Source organism: Aphidius gifuensis, linkage group LG5 (genome assembly GCF_014905175.1).
Source record: "Aphidius gifuensis isolate YNYX2018 linkage group LG5, ASM1490517v1, whole genome shotgun sequence".
NCBI lineage: Eukaryota > Metazoa > Arthropoda > Insecta > Hymenoptera > Braconidae > Aphidius > Aphidius gifuensis.
The window spans coordinates 2,030,824-2,047,434 of record NC_057792.1 but is presented as its reverse complement, the minus strand read 5'-3'; the positions used below and the strand labels follow the sequence as shown (position 1 = coordinate 2,047,434).

The 16,611-nt window shown below is 23.8% G+C and overlaps 2 protein-coding genes across 2 annotated transcripts in view; one reads left to right on the top strand and one right to left on the bottom strand.

Annotated features, from left to right (window-relative positions):
- Positions 1–16,611, bottom strand: part of LOC122856769 (protein bric-a-brac 1-like) — a 212,064-nt gene that overhangs the window by 135,616 nt on the left and 59,837 nt on the right. Inside the window, exons 4-6 of the mRNA XM_044158591.1 lie at positions 10,147–10,321; positions 9,779–9,944; positions 9,161–9,383 (exon numbers count right to left, since the gene is read on the bottom strand). The gene's annotated coding sequence lies outside the window, so the exon portion shown is untranslated. The remainder of the gene's footprint in view (positions 1–9,160; positions 9,384–9,778; positions 9,945–10,146; positions 10,322–16,611) is intronic.
- LOC122856766 (phosphoenolpyruvate carboxykinase [GTP]-like) lies at positions 12,951–16,610 on the top strand. The gene is made up of 5 exons (XM_044158578.1): positions 12,951–13,858; positions 14,077–14,525; positions 14,608–15,002; positions 15,072–15,686; positions 15,755–16,610. The coding sequence occupies exons 1-5, from the start codon at positions 13,611–13,613 to the stop codon at positions 16,217–16,219; spliced, it is 2,172 nt and encodes a 723-aa protein (XP_044014513.1). The 5' UTR covers positions 12,951–13,610; the 3' UTR covers positions 16,220–16,610.

Genomic DNA, 16,611 nt, shown 5'->3' with positions numbered 1-16,611 from the left:
ATAGGCTTGAGAGGAGGAAGAGGAAGAGGGTTGAAATCATATATAATGAGACAGCGGGAAGGGAGGTTTGATGAATGATAATACGTGGCTTCTTCCACATGCATAAATACATTTAAACTTTTAGCATTCACATATGTATATTTTATATTTTTTTTTTTATTAATTTTTTTATTTTTTACGTATCTATATTCAAGTGTTTTTAAACTCGAGACTTGATGTGTATAAAAAAATTATTTTTTTTTTGCTTATTAGTATTATTATTGTTGTTTTTTTTATTGGCGGTTGGGTAATTTGGAGATTTTGAATTGGAGATATCTTGAATTTGATATATTTAAAATTTTTATCGAATAAAATAAAGTTGGAATTGATGAGATATGAAGGTGAAGACTGGTAGCAAATTTAAACAGTAGCATTTTCAACTTGAGGGCATTATATAAACCCAAAATTACCAGAATTACCAGAGTCATTTTTTTTGGCCTTGAGGGTATTTTTTTTTTCTTTTTTGCACAATTCGATATACAAAAAAAAAAATTCTCTCAATATTTTTTGGGTAATTTAAAATTTAAAGAATTTAAAAATATACTTTTATATTTATTTCGAAAAATAATCAGTAAATTTTTATTGAATAGCTTTTTTAATTGAATTTAAAATAATAATTTATTTCGAAACACAATGCATTACTTTTTTTTTAATTTAATAAAAAATAAAAAAAGTATTAAATGAATAATTCAATAAATATTTTATAAATTTAATTTATTTTTCAACTTTTTTAATAGATGAATATATATTTTTATTCATATTCTATGGGTCGATTGAAAATTGCAGGCAATTGTTCGTATCCTGAATGTAAAATAAAAAAATTTAAAAAAAAAGACACTTGATCATGGAATATAATATATCTATGAATCTCGTGCGAATAAATATGATGACGTAATTTTCCTTGAGGCAAGTTTATTCGAGAATGTAGATTTCGTAAATTTACAAGTCACTTTTTTTTTTTTTGTTAATAAAAAAAGGGTCATAAATTAACGAGACATCTTCATCGTACTAAAATATCCCTACTAGCAACATTAATTTAATTCCAACTTGAAAAATTTAATAAAAATAATTTTTTTCCAAATAGAAAGAATGAATAATTTTTTCTGCTTTTTTTTATCTTAAACAATAAATTTATAAATGAAAAAAAATCCTAATCAATAATTACCTAGTATTTTAACATTTCTCCCAAGTAAAAAACATGTTTTTACAATTTTTTCCCTCTTAAAATATATATATACAAACTACCACAATATTTTTTACCTCTTTTATATTTTTTTAAACCACAAAGACCGTAATATTTGCATATTTATAAGGCAAATATAATCGCAGACTCGCGATTTTAGCTGTTTCACTCCTTTTTCTCCGCCTTCTTTGTACATTTACCAATGAATACCAGAAGGAGGAATAATATAATAAAATATAAAAAATTTAAATTTACAAAAAATACAATCTTCAAATATAAAAACAAAAAAAAAAATCATATAATAATGTATACATATTAAAGTAACATATACACATGCAAAAAAAAAAAGAAAAAAAAAATTTATATACTTAAAATACAAACATAACATAATAAAAAAATTGAGGGTGGAGAGAAATAATAAAAAAAAAAAAAAAATGAAAATATAAAAAAAACGTGGTGCAAGATGGCGGAAAGATTTTATTCAGACATGCGATCCCGATTTCTCATAACGTATCATCACCCAAGTAGCTACTATGAGAAACAATTTATTATACATCATCGTGAAACCCTGTGGATCGATCAACGGGTCGATCGTAGCATGAGAAATATGCTACTGTTTGGCCATCAATTTAATTTTTAAATGATTTTTTTTTTTCCTTTAAATTTTACATATTTTTTATTGTATTTTTTTGTTATACTTTTTGAAACCCCCCAACCCCCAACCCACACCAATTTTTATGAATTTTCATTTCTTTCATATTTTTTCATCTTCATGAATTTATAAAAAATAATTTGTTGGGTAAACTATGATTGGTGTTTAAATATTGAATATGAAAAAGAAAAAAAAAAAAATCCGTAAAAACCGAGGGGAAATTGTGTGAGTGTATTTTTTTTTTTTAAATAAAAAAAAATTGGTTTAAAAAAAAAAAAATTTCTTTCAACAATGTGAAAGGATTTGAGATAGAGTATAATATGTATAATAATGGTGTAAATCGAAGTATCAAGAGGCCAATGCATCAATGCTAAAATTGGTAGTTGAAATGCATATATAGCTAGTATCACGAATAAGCTACTGTGTTTTATATCTATATATAAAATACAACAAGAGTCACGATTGCCTCGTTACAGCTTTCAAAAAAAAAATCGCATCGATAAAAAATTAAAATTATAAAAAATAAAATAAATTGGGGGTGGAGAGGAGATGAGGAGGTAAATTTACCGAGGCAAGTTTTACATGAATATAACACTAACAAAATCATCAAGAAAGTTAGAGAGTATTATTTTTAAAATCATTGGTCTTGAGATATAAACAATCATTTAAACATTTTTCATATTATCCGATGGGCATGGATATTTATTATAATTTTTTTCTATTTTTTTTTTTTCTCGATCATACTGCTTAACATTAACGGTTTTTTTTTTTTTTTGTATAATGCGTAATTCATATTGAGCATGGGAATAACTTGAGAATTTTAATATTTTAAAAAACATAATTTATAGAAATTTTATTTTTATCTCAAGCAAAATTATTAAATATATTCAATAATTTAGCTTGAAAATATAATTAGGGAAAATTCAATAATTATTTGCTAATAATTTATCAAAAAAAATGTCATTTAATTTAAAAATAAAACGAAAAACTAAAATATCATGTTTAAAAATAATTTAATTAAATTTAAAAAATGTCATATATTATTTTTTCATAAGCAAAAAAAAAATTCTACAATTCAATCAGTATTTTATCTGAAGGATAAAATCTCAATATTTAATAGAAAAATACTAATTAAAAAATTAAATAATTTATATGACATTTTTAAAATGATGTACATTATTTATTTGAAAAAAACATTTCTGTTGTTTAAAATAGAATAAAACCAAAAACAAAAAAAAAAGTATAATGCACATATTTTTGTAAACAAAAATAAGCATGTTAGTGCGAGAATATTAGATTTTCGTTGATGAAAATATATTGTACAAGTTCGATTGTGATATCATGGACATACAAAACATAAACATTAAAATAGTCTACAAATGTAATGCATCACTGTATGCCAGATGAACGAATAAATTTCATAAACAGAAATGAGAGCGTGATGTTTAATACATTGAATATAAATAAACAGATAAAATAGTGAATTGTATGGATTGTATTTTAGATTGCAAGTGAGGGTTGATTAAGGCAAAATGGTCAACGAAAAATAAAAATAGAAAAGCGAGACAAAATAGAGTGATAGAAGAAGAGCAACAAAAAATAAAAAAATAAAAACTTTTTAAATTTGAGAAAATAATAAATAATATAAAAAGAGGGGAATTATAATTTGGTACCACGTGGTGAGATAATTGGCACGTAATGGATTAGAGAGTCGTGTTCTGTATACTGGTACACGAAGAGTACATGTATATTGTTTCGTCGAGGGTTGGTCATGTATGTTTCGAAATATCTACGTATATATATAGTCATTCAATCGCCAACATTCGTTGATACATAATATCGGAAATGAAATTTTGATTGACAAGAGAATCTCGTCATCGGTGTACAGAGAAATCTCACCTGCAATTTACAACATCAATTATCAATAAAATTTAAAAAAATAAAAAAAAAAACTATCGACTATACGTTATTTAACCATGTTAAGTCAATTAATTTTCTTTTTTTATTTTTTTTCAACAATTTTTAATGCAAATATTGAATGTCTAATTTTCTCGTTATTTTAGGGAAGTTTAATTATAATTTTGTTTTTCATTTTTTTTTTATCATCTCGTTAATTTTTAATTTAAAAATAATAAAATTATTGCTATTTTTTGCTAAATAGGTTTTTCTTTTATTATAAATTATTATTTTTTTTTTTTTTTTAGTAAGAAGAAGAGTCACGATTGAGTTAAATCGTGCATAAATATATTCAACTTTTGATGTATCACGCTTATCACGATTTTTATATTTAAAATATTTTATTATATTTTTAAAAATAAATATATTATATAATAGTAATAGTCAAAGTTGAATTTTATAAAAGATATTTTTTTGTTATTTTTTATTACAACTGTTAATAGGTTTGTAAAATTGTTCACAGTTGGAAACATTATTTCTTTTTAACCACCCATCATGACAAAATACTTGAACAATTGAATTGAGGCTAGAAAAGGGAGGTCTGTTACTGAGTTAAGAACGTGATTACAATATCCATCACAATCTAATAAACTCGTAAAATACATATTAAAAAAATTTAAAAAAAAAATCATAATAATTCAACGAAGGGTTCGTAGTGAAAAGTGTACTCATCACTTTGCATCTGTCATTTTCAAGTTGTTGAAATAAATGAACATGATAAATCATATTAAATAATTCATTCAATAAAAAATTTATCTATATTTAATTTTTTTTTTTATTAAATTTAGAGAATCCACACATGTGTTGAGGTTTTTCCGTTATTATTAATTTTTTTTTCTTCTTTTTAAACAACAATATAGGTTAAATTAAAAATGAAGCAAACGGACCCCTCTTGCAAAATTTAATCAGGCATAATAAAAACTCTTTCACCAGGAAAATCCAGTGAAACGTATTTTTTTTCTTTTTTTTTAAACGACAATATCCAAAAACATTTACACAGTTTACATGATAATTGGGTCAACGTTTAAAAAAAAAAAATAATGAAAAAATTAAAAGAAAAATAGAAGGTGACTAATCGGTTGTAAAAAATTGAAATAAATTATCTCTTTGACAACTTTATTTGTCATTATTAATGTTTTTTTTTTTTTTTTTTTTAACTTAAGGTTTTGCGGGGTGTACTGATGCATGTCATGTATCCTCACTTGAACTCAATTGCAATGGTTGAACAAACATGCAAAAATAATGATCTCAAAAAATAAATATATCTTTAAATTAATAAAAACAAATAATTACCCAATTAAATAAAATATTTGTAAATTAAAATAAATATAATTAATTATAATTTTTCCGGTGGTTAATAAATACATATATTTGACTTGATATTTTTTTGTCAATGAGGTTTATAGTGGTATTTTAAATTTATCGGATGGTTAGTTTTGTTAACTCCCTACCAAAAAGTCTAATCGCTTGTAAACCAATGAACTTTGGGGACAAATAAGCCCTCAAGGTACACCCCTTTAAACCACACGTGAAAATAAACATGTTTTAACCCAGAAATACATTCATTCATGTTGAAAGAAAAAATCATTTATAAAATTTTTTGACCTAAATACCAATATCTTTTGTAAAAAAAAAAAATAATTATCTCGATAAAAAAAATAATAAAATTTTTAATTTAAAAATGTATAAATTGGTATTTATAAATGAAAAATAATAAATGATTAAATTGTATGTATCAATTGGTGAAAATTTGTCGGGTTGTATGTAAAATGAACTAACGTATATATAAATATTAATATATAATATAGCACTGATTGCACTGAATTTTATAAACAAATAACAAACGTTGTATGAAATTTAGCCAATAGCAATGAAGCCAATAATACTTGGACAACGATAGGACACATTTGGTGACATGCTGACGATTGTCGATATGACAAGGGGTGTATTGAGAGAGGTAGATAGATAAATAGAGTGAAAGAGAGAGAGAGAAAAAGAGAGAGGTTGAAGGCTATATTCAAAAGGGATAAAGAGAATGGTACGCGAGAAAATTGGTAAAATAGGGGATATTCAAATGAGCTGGGATTTTGCACCTGGGGGGTGTTGTTTCGATCATCAACTAAAAGAGCAAGAGGAAAATTAGAGGAAAATATACTAGAGTGATTTTGCACACTATGAACATTAAATATACAAGCTAATTATTGTCAATTCTCATATAAATTAAATTGTCACAATTTTACAAGTGTTGAAATTTTGTAATTTAATTTTTTTCTTTTTATTTTTTTAAGGAAAAAAAAAGAGGTAATATTGTGTTAAATATTTAAGGGTTTTTTTTATTTATTTATTTTTTTTGTCTACAGCATATTTGCTACCGGGTTCATTTGAGTTTGCGGAAATAATGTTATATTATAAATATATAATTTAAATGATCAATAAAAATACCAGCAAATATTTATTTGAGAAAAAAAATTATTGAAATTTAATAAATAAAATTTGGGTATAAAAAATATAATAAAATTTAGCAAAATTATTTAATTAAAATTTCCTGGCTAAAAGTAACAATTTGTATTTCTTTTAGTTATTTTTATTTTAAACTTAAATTAGGGAAAAAATTTATTAGAAAATTTTTTATTATTTATATTTTTGTGTTAAAAAAAATTGCTCCAATTTAGACGTTTAAATTGAGAATATAAATAAGGAAAAAATATATATCGTGGGGTAATGAGTTTTTTAGTTAGTGTTAAAAAAAATAAAAAAATAGCGAAAATAATATAAAAAAAAAAAAATGATAAATAATGTTAAAAGTTGTGCTGTAAAAGGATCGATATATAAAATACACAGAAAAAGCGAGAATGGTGCTAGTAAACATACGACGATAAGACGCCAAGAGTTCTTGGCATTGTAAATCGTGCCTGATATTAAATATAAAATTTAAAAAAAAACAATAAATTCATAAATAAAATGAAATAAAAAAAAAGAAAAAAATATAATCAACAAAATAAACAAAAATTATTGTGTAAGAAAAAAATTTTTTTTAAACGTATCAAACAATCGATTATTATTTCACATTGTAATTTTACCTTTAATAAACATCCGTGATAATCGATACAACATTTCATTGTTAATGACATTTAATAAACATTTAAATAATAAAATTCCTCAAGTTGATAAATTAATAACAATAAATAAAATAATAACTTGATTAAATTGAAGAAAATAATTTTTATATTTTACCATTTTCCATTGCCATTTGCCAGCGATAAATAAATGAAATATACAAAAACTTTTAAATGTAAAAATAAAAAAAAATGAATAAATAATTAATAAAGACAAGTATGTATGTCTTGAATATACATGAGTATTAGAAAGTTTTTTTTTAATGAAGAAAGAAAGGGGTGTGAGGTTCATACGGGGTCGAAAAAAAAACTGCGAATCGATTGTGCCAACATTAACAATAAAGAGATGAACAAAAAAAAATATATATAAAAAAATTGTGAGAATGTATAGGTAAAATGTAGACAATATATTTATATATATGTATGGAATAAAAAAAAATTAGAAAAATAGTAATTTACTTAGTAAAACATAAAGTCGCGATGGTTGGCGAAGGAAGGCAAACACATTAAACATTTATAGTAAGCATAATAACCCGCGGCATACGTAATTCGGACGGCACCCTTTTTTTTTTTTTTCTACTTTTTTATTTCGCTGATGTTGATGAATAATATATACACACATACAAAAAAACCTACCGAACCCATCTATATTATTTTTCATTATTTAAAGATGTTAAAAAAAAATTATCATTAAATTGTAACTCGAAGAATAATTGTTGTTTAAATATTGGAGTAATAATTTTTTTAAATTTTACAAGTGTCAGGGAAATATGACATCCAAAAAAAAAAATAGCGAATCTCCCACGACAAAAAGTCAGGGGGAATTAAATAATTTTCAAATATTTAATTCTAAAATTTTAGATAAATATTAGAATAATAAATAGAAAAATTGTTTATCTATTTCAACGTTAGAAACATTTAATTTTATGTTTTTAATTTTAAAATTATTATTTTCTTTATCTTTGCTTTTTATGACTATTAATTTATTTCCAACTCTAAAGATTATTAAACGAAAAGAATTTAAAAAATAAATATATGAATGAAAAAAAAAAAAAAATTGTTATTTTAAGTTTAACACCTTGGGCTCGTCATTTTCAGCATAAATTATCGTCCAAGTTTATAGTCGTTGCGATAAAGTAAGAGATAAATAAAACTAAGGTATAAAAAAAATGATTTTTTTAAAAGTAAAAGAAAAATTAAAAAAAAAAGTCTTATAAAATATATTCAAAATTTTAAACAAGTCAGTTTTTTAAAAAATATTGTTAAGCTAACTTTTGTGTGTTGAAAAAAAAAAATTACAAGTCATATATTATTTGAAAACTAACGAAAGTTATAAATTTACAATCTCAACATATTGGCTTGGACATAAAAAGTTGAAAATTAAGGATAGTAAAACACCAAAGTGACAAATAACCACTTTATTTTTATTTTACTATTTTCTCGTCTAAAACCTATACCAATTTTCAATAACCACAGAAAAGAAATACCTAAATCTTGTGTGAAATTGATGAAAACACTTTGCCAAAAGAAATAAAAAAAAATTAAAATATTAATAGAAATTTTTACACATCTAAATCAATTTAAATTAAAAGAAAATCTCTAACTTAGTAAAAATCCCAATTGCCAACTTTGTTGAGACTTTCATATAAGACAAAATTATATATTAAAAATAATAAAAATATATATTTGTCATTTTAAATATATTAAATACAAGCTCTAATAAATTTTTTTATTGCTAAATATTGCTATATGACATGCCATCTACAACAAGATCCAACAAGCTCAAAATTGGAGCCAAAAAATATTTGCAATATCTACTCTTTTGTTTATTAATTAAAAAAAAATAAATAAATAAAAAAACAAATAAAATAATAATATTAATAGCTTTAAATTGTTAAAATTATTATTGTTTTGTTCAAGTGGGCGTTTGATGGGTTTGATAGATCACGTCACGATCATCAACACACAACCACTTGTGGAATGTTCAAAACTAACCAAAAATATATTTCTCAAAATATTTATAAACAATAATAATTAATTGTACTAATAATATTTAAAATTACCAATAATTATTATTGCTATTGCTTTGTTGATTTATTGTGTATTTTAATTGTTACTTTATCATGTATATTGTTGTTAATAATATTGCTTGTCAACGCCATGTCAACTTTGTTATTTTATCAAAAAAAAATATATAAAAATTTAAAAACTCACCAGTATTTTGTTCCTGGAGTCTTTCTTATGTATCCCTGCACTTGGTCACTTTTTTTATTTAATTATTAATATGTTAAACAATTAATTAATTAAAAAAGAACGTCACAAATTTATTTTTCCTTTTCGGCCTTTCAATGTTTATGACATTTATCAGGTTTATAGAATTCTAGTCTACCAACAAGATTGTGAACACGGCCGATCATACGTAGTGGTTCATCACCAGCTGTAGACAAAATAAAAAATCAACTTTAGGATAACATTAATTAATAATTAACAGCTAATTAATTTATAACTTTTGGCTTGAATAATTTGCACAAAAAAGAAAAAAACGGCGGCCATTTTGATTGTCGTCCTAAAAACAATTGCACACGAAAAAAAAAAAAAAAGATTAGGTAAATTATAAAAATTTCTTTGTACAATGATATTTAAATAATTACAGGCAATTAACATGATTAAATATAATAAATAATTAACGAATATAATTGACAAGCAATGATTAATTTAATAAAAATATTTATAACCATTATTTTTGTCATGAAAATTGAAAAAAAAGAGCACGTATTTTTTCATCAGTTGATTGTCGTTAAAATATTTAAGTGTTAATAAAAATTTTTATACCTTTTAGTAGCCCGTTGGTTTTTCTATCCAATTGTCATACATTCAATAATTAAAAATTGTTTTATTAATTAATTATTGAATTTTTTTCGGAGCTAAAACTGAGTTTGGTCAGACCAACTCAACGGCTTTTCACCTTTCTCCAGGCGTCGACGATCATTGGCTGTTACTTGAAAAAATAAAAACCAATCAAAACAAAGCACAGTGTGAACTGGTGGCAAAAATATGAATTATAATTTTCTACTGTTGATAAACAGAAAAATATCGGTAAAGAAGATAATGTCTCTAGGATAAAACTAAACTAGTAAATAAATTTTTAATTAGTTTAATTTTAATTAAAATTAATTAACAAAAAATTAATAAATAAATACCATTTTGCCAATTGACTTTTTTTCCATGAGTGACAATATTTTTTATGTCATATTGATGATCATTTTTGATGAAGGTTATGAAACAACACAACAGCTGACACAGCCATTACAACCTGTGTTGACATTTGACTGCATTTGACAGGTTGACATTTGTTGTTTTGATACTGTCTTGAATCTGCAAGCAAATAATAAAAACAATTAATAAAACAAATAAACAATTAAATAATAATGGATAATTATCACTCCAGTAATTTTTTCATCATCATTTGGGTAATTAATTTTTTTTATAATTATTAATTAATTTATACTTGAACAATAAACTGTTAATATAATATTAAAAATTTAATCAACAATTAATAAATGTTATCAAGTAAATTCAAGTTTGATATTTGCATTGAGCAATTTTATGACGTATTTTATGTTTATAATAGGGGCTCGACCAAGAGATAACAAATAATCTCAAGATGTTTATGTTGCATATAAAATAATGAAGCAAGAAAAAAATATCTAGCGAGGAAAAATACATAAATAATGACAAACAATCATTAAAACAAACTTCACAAGAAACATTTGAATATAAGCATTAATTTATTGTTAAATAATTTTACAATAATATTGGTAAGTTATTTGTTAACTCCTTTTTATACTTGATAAAAAAAAATAATAATATATCTCTGCTGGGGATAAAATATAAAATAGATAACAATAATTTATATCAAAAATAAATCCCCTGCAGTGTGTGATATTTATTTTCATATTGCGAAATTTGTAATTATCACAAGTGACCTTAATTGACTCATTTTTAATTATTAATATAAAATAATAATTATTATTAATAATTTTTAAAAATGTACATAAAGTATTTGCTCACCTACATTTATTAAATTTAATTTAAAAAATTATTATTAATTAATTATGCATACATGAAAGTAGACAAGTAAATTAAACTGGTTCAATATCTCGTTTTAATATTTAATTATTATTATAGGTATATGAGAAAATTAATAAAAACATTAGGTAATATCACTCAACTGAATTATTAATAAACTAATTATTAATTCAAATATTTAATTATTAAATTATTAATTTAAATATTTAACATTAATTAACTAAAAACTTTTTGATATTTATTTTTTATCTGTAATCGATAATTAATTAAACAATGATGTTTAAATTGTAATTTTTAATAATCATTAAAAGTTTATTATTTATCTTTTATAATTCGTATGAGAAAAATTCTTTTTTTTTATATCTAATATCAAACAGTTTTCTTATCTGTTAATTAAAATGACCTCTTATCATGCAATAATTTTATATAATTTTTTTTTTTAATGAGTAATTATAAATAAATTAATAATTTGTACGAAAAATCGATTTAAAAAGTATAAAGTTTGAGAAAAAAAAATTATTTTTAGTCAAAAGAAAATTTTAATTTAATTGTCGTTTTAAAAAAGGAAAAAAAAAATGGTTTATCATTTCGAAATTAAAATAGAATTTTTGTCGTAAACAAAGTGTTGTTTACCGAGTTTGTTATTCATTATATAAAATAAAAAAATATATTAGATAATTTGTTGAGTATAATTGACCTGAATTAAAAAATTATATCATAAATTTATCAGATAAATATTAATTTGATTTAAGCAAAACCACAAAATAATTGAAATGATAAAATTAATCAAATTCAATTTTATAATTTTAATGACAATGATTATTATGCATACACACATGTCAATATGACATTGAGAAAAGAAAAAAAAAAAAAAGAAATGATAAAAGAGCGAGCCTCCTGTCTCAATTATTTTACATGTTATCAATTTCAAATAAAATAAGTTGAATTATCAGGTTCAGACTCTAGACACAAACTGTACTATGGACTCTAATTTTTATTTATTTATTTTATTTTATCAAATTAATGAAATTCATTCATCAACACTCTTTTATACTAAGATAAAATAATTTAAAATTGACCTCGAAATGTCATTAAAACAATTTCAATTATTTTCTATTTGATAATTAATTTTACCTATTTATTATTCAACTAAAAATACTAATAATTTATAATATTTATTTACAGTTAAAGATGAATATTATGTTCTCAATAAAACCAATATTTTTGGAGTAAAAAAAAAAGCTCATCGTTTCCTGATAAAAACAGAAAAAAAAAATTATTGATCAACAAAAATGATGAGTAAATTTAATGGAGCAATGATGAGTCCAGTTCGAAAGATCATGGACCCTGGATGAGACTCTCCATATAGTCTACATGAAATCAAAACAAATAATAAAATAATAAAGAAAAAAAAAAAGTAAATAAACTAAAACATAAACAAATAACATTGAATGTGAAATAATGCGTTCAAGTCCATCGATTGTATCCAGCTATAATTTTTCCATCAAGTACTTTGCCCCACTCAATTTTTCATCATCAATAAAAACAAAATTAACATTGAAATGACAGAAAAATTAAACAATTTTATTCAGTTTCGATAATGAATCACTGTCGACAACACCAGCAGCCAATTATAATGAAAAAAAAAAATCAAATACATGCAAAAAATCTCGCAAATCACCAATACAAACTTGATAAATCTGATAAAATTTTTATCACCACCTGTTACTTTATGTTTGTCAAATAAAAGCGTCATCATTAAAATCTTGTTAAATACAAAACAAAATAATAAATAACCGCGTAATAAAAATAATAATTAAAAGATAATAATTACGTTCATTTTTTAAAGATATAAATAACTGAAAATAAACAAATACATGTATGAAAAAATAATTTTAATGTCAAATTGATTATTTAAAAAAAAAATAATTAAGCAGGGGAAGCAATAAGTACGTCAATGTGACATGCGAAAGCCCAATCTCAAGTTTAAATGTATTTGTAAAAATAGAGAATTTAAATGTAATGAACAAAGAGGGAAAGAAGAGTCTTTAACGGGTTTCATATAAAACCAAGATGTTTATTGCAATGTCAGCACATTTATTGACTGATTCTACTGTGGGGACAACGTTGAAAAAAAATAAATAAAAGTAAATTTTGACTGATTAAAGCTTTAAATTTATTTAACAAGGAAAATTATTTATAGAGTAAAGTAAAAGTCAATTAAAAAAGCAAAAGAAAGGATATTAAAAATAGAAAAAAACATAAGATCCAAGGTGATCAAGAGTTTAGTAAAATTTGTCGAGTTGTTTCATCAGCCAAATACACTCATCGTAGACTGTATTAAATACCTAGAAAATTTTTATTTTTATTTATTATCCCACTTGATATCACCGGAAGTTAAATTGACCAATGAAAAGTTTATAAATCTGGGGGCACGATTTAAATCTGTATCAAAGTGGAGGAAAGAAAAAAATAAAAAAAGGAATTAAATCAAACGAAATAGCCCCAACGACCCTCGGACTCTGGCCTTTTTGGTTTCATTAGACATATAAAAAGGGGAGTTTTGTGTGCCAAGATGCCAACAATTGGATGGATCATTGCCAGACAATCATCGACTATCTGTGCTAACAGGTGTACTAATAATATTCATTCAAAAGTTACCAGACAATTTTCAAGTATTTCTAAAAAATTTAACAACAAAGTCAAATGTTCTTCTGGAGTATTAAGAATATCAGCTAATTATTCAATTTTTTCATTACGTATTACTGATAATACTAAAAAAATTTACAATATGCCTTATTGTTCTGATAATTTTTATACACAGTGAGTATTTTTTTTTTTTTTTTAAATTATATATACTTTTACTTGATTTATTATAGCAAGTGTTTTTTATTTTTATTTGAATTTATTTGTAAGTGCAAAACTTTCACTATTAGAAATTAAATGAGAAGCCAGTTATTCTCGTTCATTGCCAACAAGTCTTATAAAAGTTTTAATCAATTTTAAAACAATCAATAATAATAATAATAATTTAATTTTAGAGCAACATGCTTGATGGAAAAACAAACAGTAAAAACAGTAAATTCAATGGATAAAATAAATGACAAAATATATGGAGTACCAATTATAAATAAATTAACAATACCACTTGCACCAAAAATACGTGATTATGTTGAAGATTGTGTACGTCTTTGTAAGCCAGATGCTGTTTATTTTTGTGATGGTAGTGATGAAGAAAATGAAATAATGTTAAAATTATTAGAAAAAAATGGTACAGTTGAACCATTGATAAAATATAAAAATTGTTGGTTGGCAAGAACAAATCCAGCTGATGTTGCAAGAGTTGAAAGTAAAACATTTATTTGTACTGAAACAATGAATGAAACAATACCAACACCACGTAATGGTATTAAAGGTACACTTGGTAATTGGATTAGTCCAAGTAACATGGACAAAGCAATTAATGAAAGATTTCCTGGTTGTATGAAAGGTAAATTAATTCATTAATCATTGTTATAAAAATCAAATTAAATAATAAAAATAACTTTGTAATATTGAATTGTTAATAATAGGTCGAACAATGTATGTAATACCATTTAGTATGGGTCCAATTGGTTCACCATTATCCAAAATTGGTATTGAAATAACTGACTCAGCATATGTTGTTTGTTCAATGAGAATTATGACACGTATGGGTTCACGTATACTTGATATACTTGGAAATAATGATTTTGTAAAATGTTTACACTCAGTTGGTGCACCAGATAATAATACAAATATTGAAATTAAATCATCATGGCCATGTGATCCAGAACGTACAATAATACTTCATAAACCATCTAAAAATGAAATAGTATCATATGGAAGTGGCTATGGTGGTAATTCATTACTTGGAAAAAAATGTTTTGCACTTAGAATTGGATCGACAATTGCTAAAAAAGAAGGATGGCTTGCTGAACACATGTTGGTAAGAATGCATAATTATATTAATATATTAAAATGATAATTTATAACACTTGATATTTTTGTAATTTAGATACTTGGAATAACAAATCCAAAAGGAAAAAAACGTTATATTGCAGCAGCATTTCCAAGTGCATGTGGAAAAACAAATTTAGCTATGATGAAACCAAGTTTACCTGGTTATAAAATTGAATGTGTTGGTGATGATATTGCATGGATGAAATTTGATAAAAATGGTTTATTACGTGCAATTAATCCGGAGAATGGATTTTTTGGTGTTGCACCTGGTACATCAAGCTCAACCAACTCAAATGCAATGAATACAATATTTAAAAATACAATATTTACAAATGTTGCTAAAACAAGTGATGGTGGTGTATTTTGGGAAGGAATGGAAAATGATATTGATAAAAATCTTGATATTATTGATTGGCATGGTAAACCATGGAAGTATAGTGATAAAAAACCAGCAGCACATCCAAATTCAAGATTTTGTACACCAGCAAATCAATGTCCAATTATTGATGATAATTGGGAAAGTCCAGATGGTGTACCAATTGATGCAATATTATTTGGTGGTCGTAGACCAGAGGGTGTACCACTTGTTTATCAAGCTAGAAATTGGCAACATGGTGTATTTATTGGTGCAACAATGAGATCTGAAGCAACTGCTGCTGCTGAACACAAGGTATGTATTTTGTTTTATTTAAATTATTTTGTGTTGTTGAAATAATGTATTTATTTTTTATTTTTTAGTCAAAAGTTGTGATGAATGATCCATTTGCAATGCGTCCATTTTTCGGTTATAATTTTGGACATTATCTTCAACACTGGTTAAATATGTCAAAAGTTGAAAATGCAAAATTACCAAAAATATTTCACGTCAATTGGTTTAGAAAAAGTCAAGATAATAAATTTTTATGGCCTGGTTTTGGTGAAAATTCAAGAGTACTTGATTGGATTATCAGAAGAATTGATAATGAAGATATTGCTGTTGATTCGGCAATTGGTTTACTACCAAAAAAAGGATCAATTAAACTTGATGGACTTGTTGAGAGTGATATTGATCTCAATGAATTATTTCGATTACCTGGTGATTTTTGGAAAAAAGAAGCTAATGATCTTACAAATTATCTTGATGAACAAGTTGGAAATGATTTACCCAAAGAAATTATTCATGAACTAAATGTACTCAAGAAAAATGTTGAAAAATTATCCTAATTTTTTTTCTATTAAATTTAGAATTTACTAAAAAAAAAAAAGTAAGAAAAACTGTAACATTCCACAAGAATGATGAAAATTAATTTTTTTTTGTAAATAGTATTATTGGATAAATTGCAATTACAGTCGTGTATGATTTTAAAAATTTATTCATATCATTAAAAAGAAAATATAATTGAAAAAAAGAAATGAAATTTAATTTTTTAAATTTTTTAGTTGAATGAAAATTGGTTTTTCATAATAAAAAAAAAGAAAATCTTGAAAATAAAATTTGTATTGTATTGCAAAAAAAGAAATCATTTCTACCATCATCAGCTTTAATACCGACTCATAATAATTTATCCTTCATAATAAATAAATTTTCACAATTTCGATTTCGATATTTCTACACC

Coding starts and splice junctions, on each gene's coding strand:
- LOC122856766 (XM_044158578.1), top strand. CDS start 13,611: ATGCCAACAATTGGATGGATCATTGCCAGACAATCATCGACTATCTGT. Junction 13,859..14,076: donor TCTGATAATTTTTATACACA/GTGAGTATTTTT, acceptor ATTTAATTTTAG/AGCAACATGCTTGATGGAAA. Junction 15,687..15,754: donor CTGCTGCTGCTGAACACAAG/GTATGTATTTTG, acceptor TTTATTTTTTAG/TCAAAAGTTGTGATGAATGA.